The sequence below is a fragment of the Gadus macrocephalus genome, chromosome 17, assembly GCF_031168955.1.
Source record: "Gadus macrocephalus chromosome 17, ASM3116895v1".
NCBI classification, from domain to species: Eukaryota; Metazoa; Chordata; class Actinopteri; order Gadiformes; family Gadidae; genus Gadus; species Gadus macrocephalus.
This window is the reverse complement of record NC_082398.1, coordinates 5171467-5190608: the sequence shown is the minus strand read 5'-3', so window position 1 is coordinate 5190608 and position 19142 is coordinate 5171467. Positions and strand designations below refer to the sequence as shown.

Below are 19142 nucleotides of genomic sequence, written 5' to 3'. Positions count from 1 at the left end.
AGAGGGACAGAGAGAGACAGCATGAGAGAGGGACAGAGAGAGACAGCATGAGAGAGAGACAGCATAAGAGAGACAGCATGAGAGAGGGACAGAGAGAGAGGGAGAGCAAGAGGGAAGCAAGTAGGACCGGCTAACTTACTGATGGAAGCTTGGAATCCTCATGGCTCCCAGTTCAGCATACCAGCCCCCTGTCTGATGTCTGTAGGTCTCCACCCTCCCGCCCACCCTCCCACTAGCTTCCAGCACCGTCACCTGCATACACACACACACGCACACATACACACCGAACAGCTGCGGCTCATTGTGTTTCTAGCTAGCTACGTCTAACTGTGCTTCTAGCTAGCTCTATCTCCTTATGCTTCTGGCTAACTACATCTCATGATAATTCTAGCTAGCGACGTTTCATTCACAAAAACAAATTGGTGAATCAAACGTCGAGCCAGTATGAAGTGATAAAGGTTGCAGTGGCACAAGAGAAGAAAACCCCGAGAGCGGTTACCTGGTGTCCCGCGTCCTGCAGCAGTTTGGCAGCGGTCAGGCCGGCCATGCCGGCGCCCACCACCACCACATGCCGAGGGGTCTGGGCAGGGGGGAGGCCATGGATACTGATGTCCAGAAGCTCCTGGTAGTCCTTGTCCTCCAGACAGTCACTGAGCTGCTCCTTGAAACTGCGGAGGTCCTCCGTAGCCCCCCGTGGCCAGGACACACAGGCCAGCAACAACACAACTACTGCACAGTCAAACACTTAGACTTTCTATTGCCCAGAATTACCCTGAGCACAACCAATCAAGCCAGAGCCTTAAGATGTTCTGTGAATGTTCCATATGAATATCATGCATAAATGTTGTTGAATAAAACTATTGACACTGATAGCTTCCCATGGCAACCCCTCTTCTACTGGTTATACTAGGAGATGCCCAGTAATACCAGTCTTCGCTTCGTTATAGTGGGACCTGCCCAGTACATCCAAGGCCTGCTACCTAGAATGCCCTGGTCTATTCTCCTCCCCAAACACATTTCAAACTGTCAATAAGAGGATAGTTTCTTATTTTTTTATTCCATCGTCCTTCAAGATTGCCACGCTGCTCCTTAAGAAACGCACCCTTGACACCACCAACTGCAGACCGGAATCTCTCCTTTCATTCCCTTCTGAAGCACCGGAACGAGCCATCTCTAACCCACCGTCCTCCTATCTCTCCATCTCGCGAGTCACCGAAATTGGCATTGCTGACTCAGCGCTATCCTAGTTCACATCCTACCTGAAAAATCACATGTGACCAATTAGGTCAGTGATATATACACTACAGCGATATTGTGTTTCCCTTTCCTCTGACAAATGTTCTGATTGTAACTCGCTTTCGATAAAAGCGTCTGCTAAATGCCCTAAATGTACATTTACATTTTTCAGCATGACCTCACGAGAATATCCGCCCTGCCTAATACTCAGCGGACAAACGTTCTCGTAGAATACATTTATTTACATATTTAAATTTTCTTGAGTTCCAACAAATGATCCAGTGTGTACTCACTTGGTTTCCAGAGGGCCATGGATTCTGTCTCGGGGGTAGATACTGTGGAGATGAGATACAGTGAATCACAACACTGATAGCCTATATATATATTTTTTTTTACATGGCATGTTGAGCAGTGTTAGAACAAGACATGGGTTCCTACCTTCAATGTGAGAGCCCTCACGCCAACTGTTTGATGACAGAAAAATGCTTTTAAATAGCAGTTCCTCTCTTCCTCCCTCTTAGGATAAGTTTCGTTTTTGGATAAACTATTCAGGGACAACAAACTTCTACGGTTCTACTGGGAGCTGCCAGTTGAAGGACCTTTTATGTATACTTACTGTCTTCCTTATCAAGCAGCAAGGTATTTAAAATAAAACAAAAAATGTAAATAGTCATTTTGACATCAGGTGTGACACAACTACATTCTTCAGAATTACTCCTTCCCTTTTAATCAGGTGATGAATGCGTCTGTCTCCAAGAGTAGTGTTGGCAGATAATAATACTTATGAGGTAGTCATAGGAACCCAGACCCAATATCGAAAGTGGAAGCTTCCTCATTCCTGAAAGGAATTTAGTTAGTGTTTCTCCCAAATGTAATGCTCACAATTAGTTAAGGTTAGTTGATTAGTTGAATCTCTTCGAATGCCCCATCTGCTCCTCTCTCATTGCCTACCCATCGGCTGCCGTTCTACTGTTCACCTCTTTTATACATGAGCATGAACTCAGTCAGTGTTTGGAGAAAAGCAAAATTATGTAATGGGAAATTATATTTTCACATTCTGTTTCTCTGAGTGTCATATGTTGGTATGTGTCTGTTTTCTTAACCCCCTCGGGGATTTTGAGATGCCAGGGATCCAACTGATAGGCCATGGCCACGACCCCCTTTATGACATCCTGAGGAGGTTCAATCGATAGGTTACCATCTGGTCAACCAATAGCTTTGTTTTATTGGGGGGCAGAGCTGCTCTCAGCCTACTGACAGCCACTGTCAAGAAGTCCTTGCTTTAGTCAGTGCATCAGACTTCAGCTTGCGGACCTTTTGGAGGGACGCTGGGTGTTTTCCCCTCTGGGGACTTCAGCTTGTGGACCTCTTGGAGGGACGCAGGGTGATTTTCCCATTAGGGGACATCTCCTTGAGGAGCTCTGGGAGAGACTCAGGGGGAACTCCCATCTGAGGCCTCGGATTATTATTATATTATTATTATTATTGTTTGTTATATTGTTAGTTATATTTTTGTTTTATTGTTTGTGGTATGATTGTTGTATGTTATTGTACCTTTATTACCTAAATATATGACCATAATTGTTATAAGTTCGGATGACTCTTTATTGTGCTCAGTTTAGACAGGAAATGATTGACATGCTCCGCAATTCCCATCACACTTCCTCTTACAACAAGATTCATACTCAGAGACCATGAAAATAAATTAATCAAATATTGAAACCCTTGGGTCAATTTGACACATAAATATTAAATATTCACAAATCCGTTTTCTTTGAACACACCCATTTTCACAAATCTATTTTCAGAAATGCATATTCACAAAGACATTGACAGACTTGTTATCCAAAATTTACTTCTATTAATTGTTTTTAATTGACTACATTTTCTGTGAAACACAATTTGGCGACAACCGTTTCGAATCGGTAACAGTGAGCTCCCTGCATAACCAAAAAGAAAGGACCATCACAACTTGACTTTTGCAGCACTTTCTGTGATAAATGTGTTGCAGAAATTGTATTTGTAGCCGTAGGAATTTGGGTGAACCAATCAGAAGACAAAACACATTTTTTTTAAATTATAATATTTTACCACGGAATCCCCCACCCCCCAAGTTGTCGTATGTGTATCTATATATATATATATATATATATATATATATGCACTTGTTTACGGCCTATGGCCATCATTTTAATTTCGGTGCCTACCACAATGTCCATAATGGTGACATTTTTTTTTAAATTATAATATATTACCACGGAATCCCCCACCCCCCAAGTTGTCGTATGTGTATATATATATATATATATATACATATATATGCATATATGCACTTGTTTACGGCCTATGGCCATCATTTCAATTTCGGTGCCTACCACAATGTCCATAATGGTGATATCTTTTCAGTGGTGAATGTCAAATGGAAAATGTCGTACTAACAGTCGCACTAAGAAGTGTTGAAAAAGTATACTCTTCTTTTCAATGTGTCAATGCATTATAAGCCTAGAACAAGTGACAAGTGGTATGTTACAACTTGTCGGTGTAGTTAAAGGAAGTGGAGGTAGGTGGAGCTCAGGTATGAGAACAATGAATAACATTACTGTTGTTTCTGCGTGACTGATCAAATAAAACACAAGAAGAGACAAAATGTCTAAAGAAGTCTTCCACCATGTCCCTGTCTGTACTATTGAAGACTTCCAACGTGTCCCAGGTGGTACCGATGAAGACTTCCAGCCTTTCCCCGGTGGCACTGACTGGACCATTTTCCGAGTTTTCTCTGGTGAAGGCAGTGTGGAGGATGGGGTTTTCAGTTCACCGTTTCAGTTTCCAAAATATAACTCTGTTACCATTCCAGTTAGATAATGACAACATATAGTAGGTAGGTTAAGCCTTCCTAACCATTCTAATGACATAATTTGTTTAACCATTGCAGATACCCAATACAGTATCTGTACTGATAATGACAGTACATTAGATACCTAATACATTTTCTACTGGTATTTATAGTAAATTAGCTACCCAATACAGTGTCTGGACTGATACTGACAGTACATTAGATACCTAATATGGTATCTACCGATATTTAAAGCACATTAGCTACCCAATACAGTGTCTGTTTGAATACGGATTCATTGCAGATACTAAGCAGTCGACACAGCTCAACTGGAACATTGTGGTGAGTTGTTCAGACACCCTGGGTGCTGTTGTCCCCGGTGCAGAAGGACCTGCACCGGTAGGTAACCACATACAAACGACAGCTTTCTCACCATCCCACAAGTTTTCTGTAGTTCCGTTTTAGACACTAAGTAGGCCACCGACTAGCCTGTAACCAACGCTATACAGACCGCCCTAAATGTGTTTCGCAAATAGAGCAGTGACTCTTAACCAGTGAGAAAATATACGCTGGTGGACAGGGAAATGCCACCTCATCACATTGTCCACTCAATTGCATATTTTTGACAAATATACAATTGCCTGCAATATGCAGTATCTATGAGCCTGTATGAATTTTACTTGTTTTGGATAATCCGCATTTGGTGAAATATTGCAAATATTGCTGATAGGATATCCTAGTAACAACGTGTTTGATTGCATCTTCATAATCATTCCCTACAACTTAAAGTTGGTGAGCCTGGAATGTCTTGTTGGGGTCATGGTTGGCCTCAGCAGCCCCAGAAAGGTTGAGAACCACTGACGTAGAAAGCACAACAACACACATCTGACAAAATGTCGTCTTTATTTTACAGTTCAACCATCATCAAAGTAGTGAGACACCTGATAAGACTAACTAAAACACATCCATCTAAACTAGATAAATCTCTTATCTCTATTTCTTATGACAACCTTATATGTTCATCTCATGTGTCCAGCAGTAGTTACCCCAGGCAAATGGCAGACCGCACCACAGGTAACACAGTGAACTCAAGTGGATCTTCAACCCCAAGTTTTACACTAAAGATCCAAACTAAAAGCAGTATATGGTAAGAATCAAACAAAAGTGACGATTAGTTATTTAGAATTTGTTCGAGCATGTGGACGGACAGATCTTCTCGTCGTTTACATTTTTTATCGGGGAGCTACAATTGTTCACATTTTCTGTCCGCAACAGACTGCAACGATCCGTTGGAACTAGAAACACAAATTTGTGGTTAAGCTACAAATAAACAAACCATTCATCAGAACATTTCTTCTCATTGAACAAACACAAAAAACATTATTCCTAATCATTGTGATATGACGTAGAATGTAGCATTCCATCCTTTTGGAATATATACTTTGCCTCTGTTTGAACATCATTTGACAGGTTCTTGCCCCAGGAGACTGTAGAGAGGTGGATCTGGTATTCTGATGGGCTGGGGTTGCAGACTTTCTCCGTAACTACATGTAGACTCGCAGTCTGACCTATCTCGCTCTGTGTAAAAACAAATTGATCGCACTGACAAGAGAACGCTCGACAGTTGATGACCACAATGTAAAAAATTGATAGACAGGACAATAGGGGAAGTTTGAGCACAGACCACTGTGGCCTGCTAGTTTTCAAAATTATAAGCACTTTGAAAAATCACCCATATTAGCATATCACCTTTCACACATTGTGTGTTAACAGGGATTAACGAGTTCTAAAGTTACACTTTGTGTGTATTTGTTTCCTGACCTTTCTTCTTTGTCTTATTTTGGACTACATCCGCATGAACCTCATCCTCTGAGGCAGCTTCTTCGGCTTCTGAAACACAAACATTTAAATCGGTCAATCGTTACATAAGGACGAGGAGAGGACAAGTTATTCTGTTGGGGATCAGTCATATTTGTTGCACAGGAGGAGAAGGTGTAATTGATTAAGGGAGACTTAGGAGGAGGTGGAGGAAGTACCTTTGCGACTCCTTCTCCAGCAGCATCCTCCGACTATTCCCAGAAGAACCATCAGGAGGAGGGGCGGTCCAGCGTAGACCAATGGGAGGAGCAGGTGGTGATTGGTGGGGGGGTGGGATTCGGTGGAGGAGGTCGCTGAGGAAAGGAGATCACCTAATAAGCAGAAAGACAAGCAAGCCGACTTTGCTATTCAGTAAAACCGAAGACCAATGAACAGACGCCCACTGAAAGAAGTTCACGGCGGATATCACACTACGGATGACGGGTTGACCCACATTGTTTAATGGTAATTTCATAAACATTGTTTTGATTATTAAATTATAAAGAAGTCCTACCATAGTCCTCCTTTAATGTGACTGTAGAACTTCACCATGTGGAGACCAAACAGAGCTCACCTCTGACAGCCAGCCAGCTCCCTGGAGACTCAACACCAGAGAAGGTACACGTGTAGAGGCCTTCATGAGATCTGTTGACAGCAGCAAAACTCATCTCTCCCGTCAAACCGACCCCAATGAGCCGCCCATCTCTGGAGAAGGTACAGGACTGGTTTATTGGGGTCACAACAACCAGCTTTTTACTGGACTTGTGGGTCGTCAGGCAGCGAAGTGTAACAGGACTTCCCTCTGGTACGGGGTGGACAGGACTCCCTAGGATCACAGACCCTCCTGTAGAAACACAGCAAACTGTCAACCCAGGTCTCAGGGCATTAAACTATTGAACCACAACGCAGGTTGATGAACGACGTTATGGCCAGGTGTAAAACTGGGGCACATTGTCCATAGGGATCATTGATCAATAGTGCAGTGTTATAAATGGTGAATAATGTAGTGGGAGAACCAACTGGTGACAAAGAGACACACATACCAGTCACTGTGATGTTGACCGCTTCCCCTAGTTCTCCAGAGCAGTCACACCAGTAAGAACCGCTGTGATGTTCTCCTGCCAGTGTAATATTACATTCATGGCTCTTCTGAGAGCAAGTAACTGATTTAGAGTTAGTCATTATACGCTCATCAGCTCCGCAGTATAACGTGAAACCCTCCCGTTTGAAGAACTGAGTCCTGGATTGGCTGATCCCCAGAGACCGGCCGAAACATGGACCTGTAGTCAGCCGATCAATACATCAGAAATACAAACAATTAATATCGACACAAATCAATCAAAAGATTATTGATAAATCAATACAAAATAAACATGAGGAATCAATAAATAAATCTCGAAATCAATGAATTTGAATGAATCAATACATCAGAAATCAGTCAGTCAATACTTGTAAGACGGTATAAACTCACTGTTTCCCCGGGTGAGGTGCAGCAGGACCAGGATTAAAGTCAGCCCTGAAAAGCACCGTGAACATTAATTCATGATCACATCATCCAGCCATGCTTGATGATTAGTAGGAATGTGTAATATAGTTCAGATAGATATTTAAAATAAAATAAAAGAGTGCATTACTGACCAGAAGAGTGTGTCATGCACATGTATAATTTTCTATATATAAACATATTCAGTATAGACATTTTGAGATACTGCAGTTTAAAAAAGAATCTGAAATATTGCACGGATAGATTAATAACATCCTACTTACAGAACATTGGACTTCATAACATGCTGAGCGTTAGATTCATAACACTGACTGATTCTCAGACAGACTGATTCTTGCTGTGATGTCTTGTGAGCTCTCACACATGCAGTGACAGAAGGATGTGCTTTGCTTTGGGCGTTCAGTTCCTCCTGCCTGTGCGCACACAAGTAGTAGGTATAGGTGTGATGTGAATCAAATGTTTCGTAACATGTTATCAATCCAACTTTGTGCAATATTTATCATCTATATATATATATATATGTTTTTTAATTGATTACTAAATGTATTTACTGAATTTTAATGTATTGATTGATTTGTAATGTTTTAATTGGTTTCTAAATTAATGTAATGTTATCTAATGTATTTATTGACTTCAGTTCAATTCTTTTGCCGGGCTTAGTTCTTCAGACGCGAGAGTTGGACTTCATACTGTAGAGCTGATAAGAGAGGAAAGACTCACTCTTCGTAGTTATTGTTCTCAGAGGATTCTTTCTCCACATGGAGTTCCCAGTCACTTGAAAATCATGTCATGGAATGAATGGAATTAACTCCTCTATCTCTATACCTCTTCGTCACTCTTTGCCACATCGTCCTTAAAATCATCCATGACATTGTATCCCTTGCCCATCCCCCACATGATGTAAATATTGCTGGTGACATATGGGATAAACAGAATGATGTCAGAGGAAATGGTTCAAATAATTATTTGGATGGATTTATGTAATTCTGTATCAGGTGACTGAGTAGAGAGATGGTTGTGTAACACAGAAATAAACTTGGCTATTGGTTGTTCTGCTTTCAGTGACACTAACATGGACGGTGGAGAATGCAGCTTAAATTTTGTGGAACTACAGACAACAGTGCAGACAGCGGTTGGTGTGTGTGGGCGTGAGACTGCACATATGTTGAGCTTGTGGTGAGAGTTCTGTGTATCTGGGGCTGTATGGTGCGATACTTGACATTGTTAGCTGCAAGAGCTCTTATGCACCGTAATTCTGACATTCTTTTATCCCATCAGACTATAATCAAATATTTATTCATTTATATATATATATATATATATATATATATATATATATATATATATATATATATATATATATATATATATATATATATATATATATATGGGGAAGAAACCGTAATATCAAGGCTAAGATTTGGACATACAGGGCTAAATGCATCGTTATTTATGGTTGGAAAACATGACACAGGGAGGTGTGATCATTGTGAGGAGCAGGAAACTGTAGATCATGTAATGAACATTTGTAGGAAGTATGAAGTAGAGAGACGACAAATGCAGGATAATTTGGCAGAAATTAAAGAAAGATATGAGTTGGAGAATATATTAAGGAAAATGTCAGGAGATAGATGCTATAGGCACGTATTTGGATATCTAAAAGAAACACATTTGATAAAGAAAATATGAAATCCGGGTAACTCAGGGTTACAATAGTAAATAAAGATGCATAAAGAAACCAGTAGGTGGCGGTAATGCACATGTTTGTTTGCCAACCGCCAATAAAACCAAAAAGAAGAAGAAGAAGAAGAAACGAAAGCGGTATTAACCTGCATGTTAAAATGTGCACATCGAAAACACATTTCCAAAGAAGTATAAAGGTAAATATGTATTATGTTGGGGCATCCTCTCCATCTGTAGGCCTCCGTGTGTGCCCGCCCTGCGTGTAATAAAGTTATTTAGACTATTATATCGATACAATAGCCTACATAACTATTATCAATCCGGACTTTTTTTTGTTTCACTATTGCCACGTGTTCAATAACCTGTGAATCAACGCTCTGGTATCTCAAGTATTCTCAATTTGAGAATTGGCCTATTTTGGATACCTGAGCGTTGATTCTGGTGCCTGTGAATCAACGCTCTGGTATCTCAAGTATTCTCAAATTGAGTAGGCCCATACTTGGGATACCAGAGCGTTGATTCACAGTTCACTTATTTTCACACGTTTACAGGTGTAGAACCTCAAACATCAACACCACAGGCTGCTGACTTTAGGCCTACACCTGTAAATGTGTCTAATTTTGAAAGTTTGGCTAGTTTGTCAAGTAGTTATTGTGTCAATAGATATGAGCGCATCAACGCACTTCCCTGGCTCTCTTCGGTCCTGTTTTAACAGCTCGGTGAACACATTATTATTATTTATAAAATAATAATAATAATAATACTGTGCAACTTTGTCAATCATGTATAATTGTCAGTTTGGGTAAGGATGTGCATGTTTTAATAACATTTATTGTTCTATTTCAGGTAAATAAATAATAATAATGTATTATTAGTCAGAGCAACCTCTTCAGGACTTCTCATGGAAGTCCTCGTTCTCCTGTTGATCTGCTTTTCTGCAGGTAAAATATCCCATAATTACCAATACTCTTTTTGGTTGTCATACAATGTCCATATGTTACTACTAGAGTCAGAGGAGAGTGTCCAGTAGCAGATCCTCTCCTAGCTAGGTGTAGCAAGGTGAATGATAGATACTTGGGCTTTGTTCCCCAACCTCACCTCCTCTTTCTCTTCCTCGGGTCATCTCTCTGTCTAGGGGAAGCTCTTAACGTGAGGGCACTGGTCGGTGACGACGTCACTTTGTCTGTCGATACGACGACGTCGTCAGACATCGGCGAGAATGTAATGGAGTGGTCCAGGACGGACCTGAATCCTGATATTGTCCATCGGCATGAAAACCGTCGGACCATTTATGAACATCAGAATCCGGCATACAGAGGCAGGACGATGCTGTCAGCAGAAGATCTGGACAGAGGAATCATCTCCCTCAAACTGCCCCGCGTCCGACTGGCCGATGAGGGGAACTACACCTGCCTGTTCAAGTCCGCAGAAAACATGTACACCGTCCATCTCCTTGTAGGTAAGACTGCTACCGGTAGGTTGGAACAAGACCCAGACCTTTTTATAGTAGGTGAGACAGATTCTACTACGAATATAGTAGAAGTACCCCCCCTAACCCCACCCTCAGGGGCACCCTCCTCCACCCAGTCATAACCCTAACCCCACCCTCCTCCCAGTCATAACCCTAACCCCACCCTCCTCCCAGTCATAACCCTAACCCCACCCTCCCAGTCATAACCCTAACCCCACCCTCCTCCCAGTCATAACCCTAACCCCACCCTCCTCCCCAGTCACTACCCTCACCTTACCCCCAGGTGCAGCCTCCTCCCCAGTCATAACCCTGGAGGAAGTCAAGGGTGAGGTCCTGGTTCTGGGCTGCCGGGCTAAAGGCTGGTACCCACAACCAAAGCTCTCCTGGTGGACCACTGATGGACTCCCCCTGCCCGCTGTAACCATGACTACCACCCAGGACCCCAACCAACTCTACAACATTTCCAGCACCGTGGAGGTGGAGTCGAGGAGCCTGAGCAGATACCTCACCTGTAGAGTTCACCAGGAGCTCTTCAACCAGACCAGGGAGACGGAGATACACCTTCCTGGTAGGTCCTGTTATGTCTGGTGATGATGTCCCTGGACGTAGCGTCTGGGACGTCACCCATTGGTTAATGCAAGAGTTCTATGACGGTGAAGACTTCATGTATATGGAGCGTCAACACTTCTATATCTGGCAGCACAGTTTATAACATTGAGGGTGGTTGTATGAATGCCTCGTACTAGCCTATGGCCAAAACGTATTCGTATTAACGAGACGTCATGAATGTCTCTAGATTTAGGCCTGCCGTGGGATGTTATTGGCAGATGCGATGTTATAGACAGATTCTATAAAAATGTAAATGTACTTGCTCTGCAGAGAACATCCTTTCTGGTTTGGCCCGGTCTTGTCGAACTACAGATGGATTGATTGCTGTTGCGGTGGTGCTCGCTTTGATGACTATTGTTATTATTATTATTATCGGTGAGTACATAGTATTTGTAAGATAATGAGATGCTTTCATTTATTAAATGAATTCCAGCCAGGTGCCAACCTTCATACTGTTCTGTCCAGCCTACAGAACCCTTTGTAGAAAATCCTAGAACGAGATGGAAAGAACGGGCCAAAATGAAGATCCTAAGACACTCACACAAGCAGCCACTGCCCACTATGTGCCTCTAGCTGCCTGCTACTACTCGCTATCTGTCTCTTGCTTGCTGCTCAAGCCCAATTTGTGCCTCTAACTAGCTGCTACTGCTCGCTATGTGCCTCTAATGGCGTGTTTCCAACGGTGGATGCGTTTAGGCCCAGTACGATTAGGACCGATAGTGTAGGTGCAGTTAGGCACAGCCATGTTGCGGCTCGCGTTTCCTCCGCCGACCGAATACTTTACGGTAGGGTGGGGTTTAAGCCGGGTGGTGATAGCCCCTGTAACTACGTAAGCATCGTGACTTCATAGAAGCCAGACGCAGTGTTGCCTGCTAATAAATCCAAGGAAAAAGAAAAAGGCGACACAATAATCAAAGAGCGGCAATGTAGGACGTCCAAGAAGGACAGAAAACTTTTGCGTGACATTTTCTTCACTAAACAAAGCTTTCACCGTTGTCCAGAAGTATCTTGCGGGTACTGTGTTTGTTTATTATTATCCCTAGGGCTGGGTATCGTGGCCAATTACCTAAATCGATTCGATTTCGTAAGGTTCATAAGGTTCTGAATCGATTAATTACTATTCGATTAGATTCAATCTGCTCTTAAATAATGAAAATAGCTCAACTGTGTTACAAAATACACTTGTACTTTATTTTCTCTTCATCTTAAAGAACAGGTTTTAAGTGCAAACTTGTAAATTGGACAGTCTTAACTTGGAATGTTGGTCCTCGAACAACATTCCATCTCTGCAAATTGCATTAAGGCGTTGTTTATTAAGGGACAAAAATAATAATAATGGTAACAAAATGAAAAAAAAAAAATGAATCGATATTGCAAAATGTAAATTAAATCAATTTTTTTACCCAGCCCTAATTATCCCCCTGTCGCATGGAAGTGATGATTCTGACGACCAATTAACGGACGGCGTGTGTAGCTCAAACATGTTGGCACCCTTTTGTTGGACCTATAAGTTCACTTGAGATGTCAATTATATTATAAATTAAATGGAATATAGTAATACATCAGGCATCTGATATGAATTACAATACAGTTTGATCCAACTGCGCATTGTGTTTGGTTGAGCACCACCTAGCCACCCTAGGATAATTCTACAGGTCTGTGAAAGTCTGCAGGACACTACCATTATTGACGCAAAGAATTGCAAAGAATTACGAAGCTCACTTCAATGAGCCAGTATTTTCTGAAGCCAATATGCTTGAGTTTTTTATTGATGCATAGCTTTATTAGACGTGATTATTCTTATGCATATTTGTGTTTTAGTTACCTTTTTGTTAGATGTGTATTTTAGTATTTGTAGGGATGGCACCAGGCTGCTTGAGTGTTATCTCCCTGTTGGGGATGAGGTTGTTTGTATCAGGCTTTTGATGTGGTGTTCTGTGCTATACTTTTTTTGATACAATACTATGTAGATCAACTGTTATTCTGGATGCTAGATGCCCGTTACCCTGGAGGTTTGTTTACATTAATGGCATCACAAGAATTCCGTTACCATTTTGACTCTGTTTCACTAAAAGGAGCAGTAGGCTATATTTCGAGGAAATTCCCCCTGCCCTAAGCCCCTCCCAAACAAAGGGCAAATATTGTGATATTCCTGGTTGGCAGCTACAAACTATCCAGTATTGGTGTTTTTTTTTATGATATTCCTGATGTAAGTCACTTCGGAAAATGTTCATCTGTTGCATAGCCTTGCTGAGCGTTCGCTAGGATGTTTCCTTGGTGGAGCTGGCATATTCCTTAGCAACTGTATATTGCTAGTTTCACCCCATTCACCTTTACTCTCACCATGATTTGTCAGCACTGAATAATGTACTCGACGTCTAATAGTACGTACGACATGTGGGGCCAGAGCAACAGCAACACAGAGACTTCATACCATTGTGCACCAAGTGCCCACCTCTCAGGACATTGTCCGTCAGACTTCTTGCATTGAAGTTAAATTGTGTGCCAATCTCTTGCGGTGTGCTACACAGTCTGCCAGTTTACTTTCACACGTGCATGTCCTTACATTAAGGGTCCCGAGCCGAAACGCATGACTCTAATTTCGCTCCATTCGTATTATATTGGAATAAATCACTGTATCCTACTTAACTATTAACCCTATACTAAACAATATATATGATATGTCACACATATCGCGCTAATCAGGATCTTCACACTTAATCAGATAGAAGAGAGAATCAGATAAATTGCCTTTCATAAGGCCTATGTGTTCCAGAAAGAAATAGGCTAATTCAACTTGCTCTGTCATTGCTCTGTTAGCTCGCCCGACTGCATGTCAGGCTACCCGGGGTGTACGTATCACACAAGGGGACGGAGGGGGAGCTGACTGGAGTGAGTGATGATTGGACTAGGTTGTTCTGAGATCCAGGCTAAAAACGACAGCAAGTTCCTTTATCCTAAAACAATTGACAATTATCCGAAAAATATATATTTGTGGTGTACTTTTCTCATTGTTAAATAAATAACAAAAACCTTCCTGGCTCCAAAAGTGGATCGTTTTAAGAAGCGGTAATGAACCGGTTGAATGAATAAATAAAAAAGTAAAACAAGGTAAATATACAACATATAAAAAAAAAGAATGCATTGTGTAATACATTCTTTCTTTATGTCTGGAGACCATTAGTATTCTCTGCTCCAACAACTCAACATAACAGGTCGATATACAGATACCAACATAACAGTTTACATACATGGTTATGTTTAACGGGAGGAATATTATGTTTCGTATGCACATTGTTGTGTGTGTGTTTGTGTGTGACTTCTATGCAGCTTTAATGTCCCTATATTATTTGCCATTTCTAGCTTTCTATTTTCTATGTTTTGACTGAACAGCCCCTTTCTACCCTTGCTTCGAAAAGCCCTTCATACATTTCACCACATGTACTCACATGTACTTAAATTATCTGCATTTCATTCTACCATGAATAAAAAAATAATTGATTCTCGGCTGATGCGTTTTTATCATTATTTATGATAAAACTTGTTTATGCCCACCTTTTCATGTGTCTCGCTGTACCAATTTACTACAGGTGGAAAATAGCAGCATGCTAAAACCTGCTACAATGCATCTCAACCTTGTTTTAAACAAGGTTAATGTTTCTTTTGTACATTGTCCCTGTTCAAATTTAGTCTTAGAACGATTCTCTACAAAGCAACTTTATAATTAATGTGATGGGTCGTTTGCTGATCAACGTCGCCCTCTGCTGGCAGTTGTTAAAACACGACCAACCTTTCATATCAACAGATAAAACAGGATTACGTCACTAGCATGCTCTCAGTTAAACTTAGCATTAAAGGCTATAACGTTAACGATGTTTAACTCTATCAAATGTTTGGTAACATGTTATCAATCCAAATTTGTGCAATATTTATCTGCACATTTATATCACTTCAATATAAATGTCATTTTTTCAATATTGATTATTTCATGTGCAATAAATACCTGCCTGGATCAATTTATGCATTTACAGGGTATATTTTCCTGTACATATATAGCCCTTCTGTATTTAAGTGTAATTCTTTTTGTATTAATTGATATCTAAATGTATTGAGTGATTTCTAAATGTATTTATTTATAATGTATTGACTGAATTCTAAATGTATTGATTTAAATTCTAATGTATTAATTGGTTTCTAAATTAGTGTTATGGTATCTAATGCGAACCGGGGCTTAACCAGTAACCATTGGCTTAAATTCCAGTATGGTAGGGCTGAGCGAACTGGAGCCCCGGGAGGCTGTTGGAACATGGAATGCAATTCATATTTAACATGGGGAGCTAGTGAAACTTTAAGTATATTTATTGTTTTACTTAAAGTATTAACAATATAATTTTGACTTAATGTTTTAAATTTGCCTAATTATTTATTCATTATTCAACAAAATGCAAGTTCATGCTTTGTTTTTGTTCAATATGCCATTTCTATGAGCCTGTATGAGTTCTACTTACTTAACTTTTTTGTGTGAGCTGCATGTAGTCTCGCGGTCGGATCTATTTAACACTTGGATCGCCTTGAAACGAGAACATTCGACAGTTGATGAACTGCTAGTTTTGAAAATGTCAAGTCCTCTGCAAAATCACCTCCATTAAAGGCACCCAGTGCAACTTTCGAGGCTTAAAAATAAACATTCAATTTCTAGTCTTTTTTACACGTAGTAAGTTTCAATAACTCCATACCATTACATACCGACATTCAAGCAGCAAAGATGAGACGTCGTTGTGTGGTGAGAACTGATAGAAAATCGATAACAACAACAATGCCGCCATTTTCTTTATTTTTTGTAACCTACAATAAATAAAGCAGGCTTCCAGTCAATGGAAAAATGGCTTCTCCCCACCGGCGATTGTTGTTGTTTACGATTTTCTATCAGTTCTCACCACACAACGACGTCTCATCTTTGCTCCTTGAATGTCGATATGTAATGGTATGGAGTTATTGAAACTTACTACGTGTAAAAAAGACTAGAAATTGAATGTTTATTTTTCATTGAATGTTTACATAAAGTTGCACTGGGTGCCTTTAACATTTCACACCCTGATCACATTGTGCATCTCAAATGCATATTTTGATTGCCTGCAATATGCAGTTTCTATGAGCGTGTATGCATTTTACTTGTTTTGGATAATCTGATTTGGGTGAAATATTGCAAATATTGTTGATAGGATATCCTATTCATAATATGTTTGTTTGCAGCTTAATAATAGATACATCTCTTATCTCTCTTTCTTAAGACAACATTATATGTTTATCTCATGTGTCCAGCAGTAGTTACCACAGGCAAATGGCAAACGGCACCACAGGTACCACAGTGAACTCAAGTGGTTCTTCAACCTCATGTTTTACACTAAAGATCCATACTAAAAGCTGTATATGGTAAGAATAAAACACAATACACAAGTGATGTAGCAATTGTTCAAGCATGTGGACGGACAGATCTTATCATCGTTTAAAATTCTTATCAGGAAGACACAATTGTTCACATTTTGTGTCCGCAACAGACTCCAACGATCTGACATATTTGTGGTTAAGCTACAAATAACCAAACCATTCATCAGAACATTTCTCTTCATTAAACAAACACAAAAAACATTATTCCTAATAACGGCAACATCACGTAGAACGTAGCATTCCATCCTTTTGGAATACATAGTTTGACTCTGTTTGAACATCATTTGACAGGTTCTTGTCCCAGGAGACTGTAGAGAGGTGGATCTGGTATTCTGATGGGTGGAGGTCGCTGACTTTCTCCTGAACTGCATGTAGTCTCGTGGTCTGACTTATCTCGCGCTGTGTAAAAATAAATTGATGGCACTGACATGAGAACGCTCGACAGTTGATGACCACAATGTGCAAAAATGATAGATAGGCCATAGAGGAAGTTTGAGCACAGACCACTGTGGCCTGCTAGTTTCGGAAATGTGAAGCACTCTACAGAATCACCTATATTAGCATTTCACATGTTGATCACATTGTGCCTCTTAAATGCATATTCTGACGATTATTAAATTGCCTGCAATATGCAGTTTCTAAGAGAGTAATAATTTTACTTGTTATTGATAATCAGCTTTGGGTGAAATATTGCAAATATTGCTGATAGGATATCCTAGTAACAATGTGTTTGTGTGCACCTTAATAATCATTCCCTACTACTGAAAGTTGGTGTGCCTGGAATGTCTTGTTGGGTTCATGGTTGGCCTCAGCAGCCCCAGAAAGGTTGAGAACCACTGACGTAGAAAGCAGTACAACCCACATCTTACAAAATGTCTTCTTTATTTTACTAGTTGCTGTCGTCCCCAGTGCAGAAGGACCTGCACCGGTAGGTAACCACATAGACTACTGCTTTTTCACCATCCCACAAGTTTTCTGTAGTTCCGTTTTAGACACTAAGTAGGCCACCCGACTTGTCCGTAGTAGACGCTATACAGGCCGCCCTAAATGTGTTTCTCAAATAGATAAGTGACTCTTAAACCAGTGAGAAAATGCAAGCTGTTGGACCGCGAAATGCAATTAATATTTAACATGGTCAGCTAGTGAAACCTAATATATACTTTAAGTATATATATATATTTTTACTTAAAGTATCAATATAATTTGTATTAAATCTTCTAAATTTGCCTCATTATTGATTCATTATTCCACATAATGCCAGTTCATGCTTTGTTTTGGTTCAATATGCTTCTTATAATATACTGTATATGTCAATATATATGTACAATACATGTGCAATACATTCTCTTTGGGGTACTTAATAGTAGTGTGTTTTTTATTTTATTTTTGATATCTGAAATATTTGACACATTCATGCTAATCATCAAGCAGGGCTGGATGATGTGATCATGAATGAATGTTCACGGTGCTTTTCAGGGCTGACTTTAATCCTGGTCCTGCTGCACCTCTAGAAGGTAGGTTTTATTTTATTTATTGTTTCATTGTGTTATATTTTTGTTTTATTGTTTGTTGCATGATTGCTTCATGTTATTGTACCTTTTATTACCCAAATATCTGACCTTAATTGTTCGAAGTTCGGATGACTCTTTATTCTACTCAGTTTAGACAGGAAATTATTGACTTGGTCTGTAATTCCCATCACACTTCCTCTTACAACAAGATTCACTCTCAGAGACCATGAAGATAAATTAATCAAATATTGACACCCATGTGTGTGTCAATTTGACATGGGACATGAAAAAAAATAAAAAGAGCACTTGAACCTTTTTAAACGTATTAACATTTAAATATTCCCACATCCATTTTCTTTGAAGACACCAATTTTCAAAAAAATCTAAATTAAGGAATTCATATTCACATGTATACAATGACAGCGGCAGACTTTTTATCCAAAATGTACTTTATTTTTATTTTTAATTGACTATATTTTTCAGTGCAACACAATATGGTGACAACCTTTTTCGAATAGGTAACTTCACTAGTGTGTTCCCCCGCCTAACAAAGTGAGAAACATCACACCGTGACTTTTGCAGCACTTTCTGCGATAAATGTGTTGCAGAACTTGACTTTATAGCCATAGGAATTTAGGTGTACAATCAAATTAATTATATATTTTATTCTTTAATAATATATTACCACGGAATCCCCCAGCCCCCCAGGTGTCGTGTACATATATATATATATATATATATATATATATATATATATATATATAAGCATATGTTTACTTGTTTACGGCCTATGGCCATCATTTCAATTTCTGTGACTTCCACAATGTCCATGGCGATATCTTTTCAGTGGTGAATGTCAAGTGGAGGATGTAGTAATAAGAAGTGTTGAAAAAGTATACTCTTCTTTTTCAATGTGTCAATGCATTATAAGCCTATGTATATGTGACGAGTGGTATGTTACAACTTGTTGGTGTATTTATAGGGAGTGGA

At 39.9% G+C, this 19142-nt stretch overlaps 3 protein-coding genes across 11 annotated transcripts in view; 1 reads left to right on the top strand and 2 right to left on the bottom strand.

Annotated features, from left to right (window-relative positions):
• LOC132475818 (L-amino-acid oxidase-like) overlaps positions 1-1571 on the bottom strand; it is a 4728-nt gene extending 3157 nt beyond the window's left edge. The window contains exons 1-3 of one of the 2 annotated variants that reach the window (XM_060077162.1): positions 1530-1571; positions 500-729; positions 140-252 (exon numbers count right to left, since the gene is read on the bottom strand). In XM_060077162.1, the coding sequence (XP_059933145.1) occupies positions 140-252; positions 500-729; positions 1530-1548 (362 nt within the window). In that variant the 5' untranslated portion in view covers positions 1549-1571. The remainder of the gene's footprint in view (positions 1-139; positions 253-499; positions 730-1529) is intronic. The other variant, XM_060077163.1, reaches the window with a different exon arrangement.
• A 3800-nt stretch (positions 1572-5371) lies between these two features.
• On the bottom strand, positions 5372-7939 carry LOC132475842 (uncharacterized). 2 transcript variants are annotated; one of them, XM_060077203.1, is made up of 7 exons: positions 7694-7939; positions 7398-7442; positions 6970-7206; positions 6501-6770; positions 6106-6258; positions 5891-5959; positions 5372-5647 (listed from the first exon to the last, which is right to left on the bottom strand). In XM_060077203.1, the coding sequence occupies exons 1-7, from the start codon at positions 7698-7700 to the stop codon at positions 5529-5531; spliced, it is 900 nt and encodes a 299-aa protein (XP_059933186.1). In that variant the 5' UTR covers positions 7701-7939; the 3' UTR covers positions 5372-5528. The 2 variants fall into 2 exon arrangements, with proteins under 2 accessions (XP_059933186.1, XP_059933187.1); XM_060077204.1 differs by having other exon boundaries at positions 6106-6240.
• Positions 7940-9210: 1271 nt separating this feature from the next.
• LOC132475848 (butyrophilin subfamily 2 member A2-like) overlaps positions 9211-19142 on the top strand; it is a 38282-nt gene continuing 28350 nt past the window's right edge. For 2 of the 7 annotated variants that reach the window (XM_060077215.1, XM_060077217.1), the window contains exons 1-4: positions 9212-9310; positions 9960-10054; positions 10249-10572; positions 10868-11152. In XM_060077215.1, coding sequence (XP_059933198.1) covers positions 10015-10054; positions 10249-10572; positions 10868-11152 — 649 coding nt within the window. In that variant the 5' untranslated portion in view covers positions 9212-9310; positions 9960-10014. Of the gene's footprint in view, positions 9311-9959; positions 10055-10248; positions 10573-10867; positions 11153-11463; positions 11569-11658; positions 14701-19142 lie in introns of those variants that run through there. The other 5 variants (XM_060077220.1, XM_060077216.1, XM_060077218.1 and 2 more) reach the window with 4 other exon arrangements.

What these genes read in the sequence shown, in the direction of transcription:
- LOC132475842 (XM_060077203.1), bottom strand. An exon ending in CTGGAGAAGGAGTCGCAAAG is followed by an intron (nt 5,960 to 6,105) that starts GTACTTCCTCCA and finishes TTTGTGTTTCAG; the next exon opens with AAGCCGAAGAAGCTGCCTCA. An exon ending in AAATAAGACAAAGAAGAAAG is followed by an intron (nt 5,648 to 5,890) that starts GTCAGGAAACAA and finishes GTTTTTACACAG; the next exon opens with AGCGAGATAGGTCAGACTGC.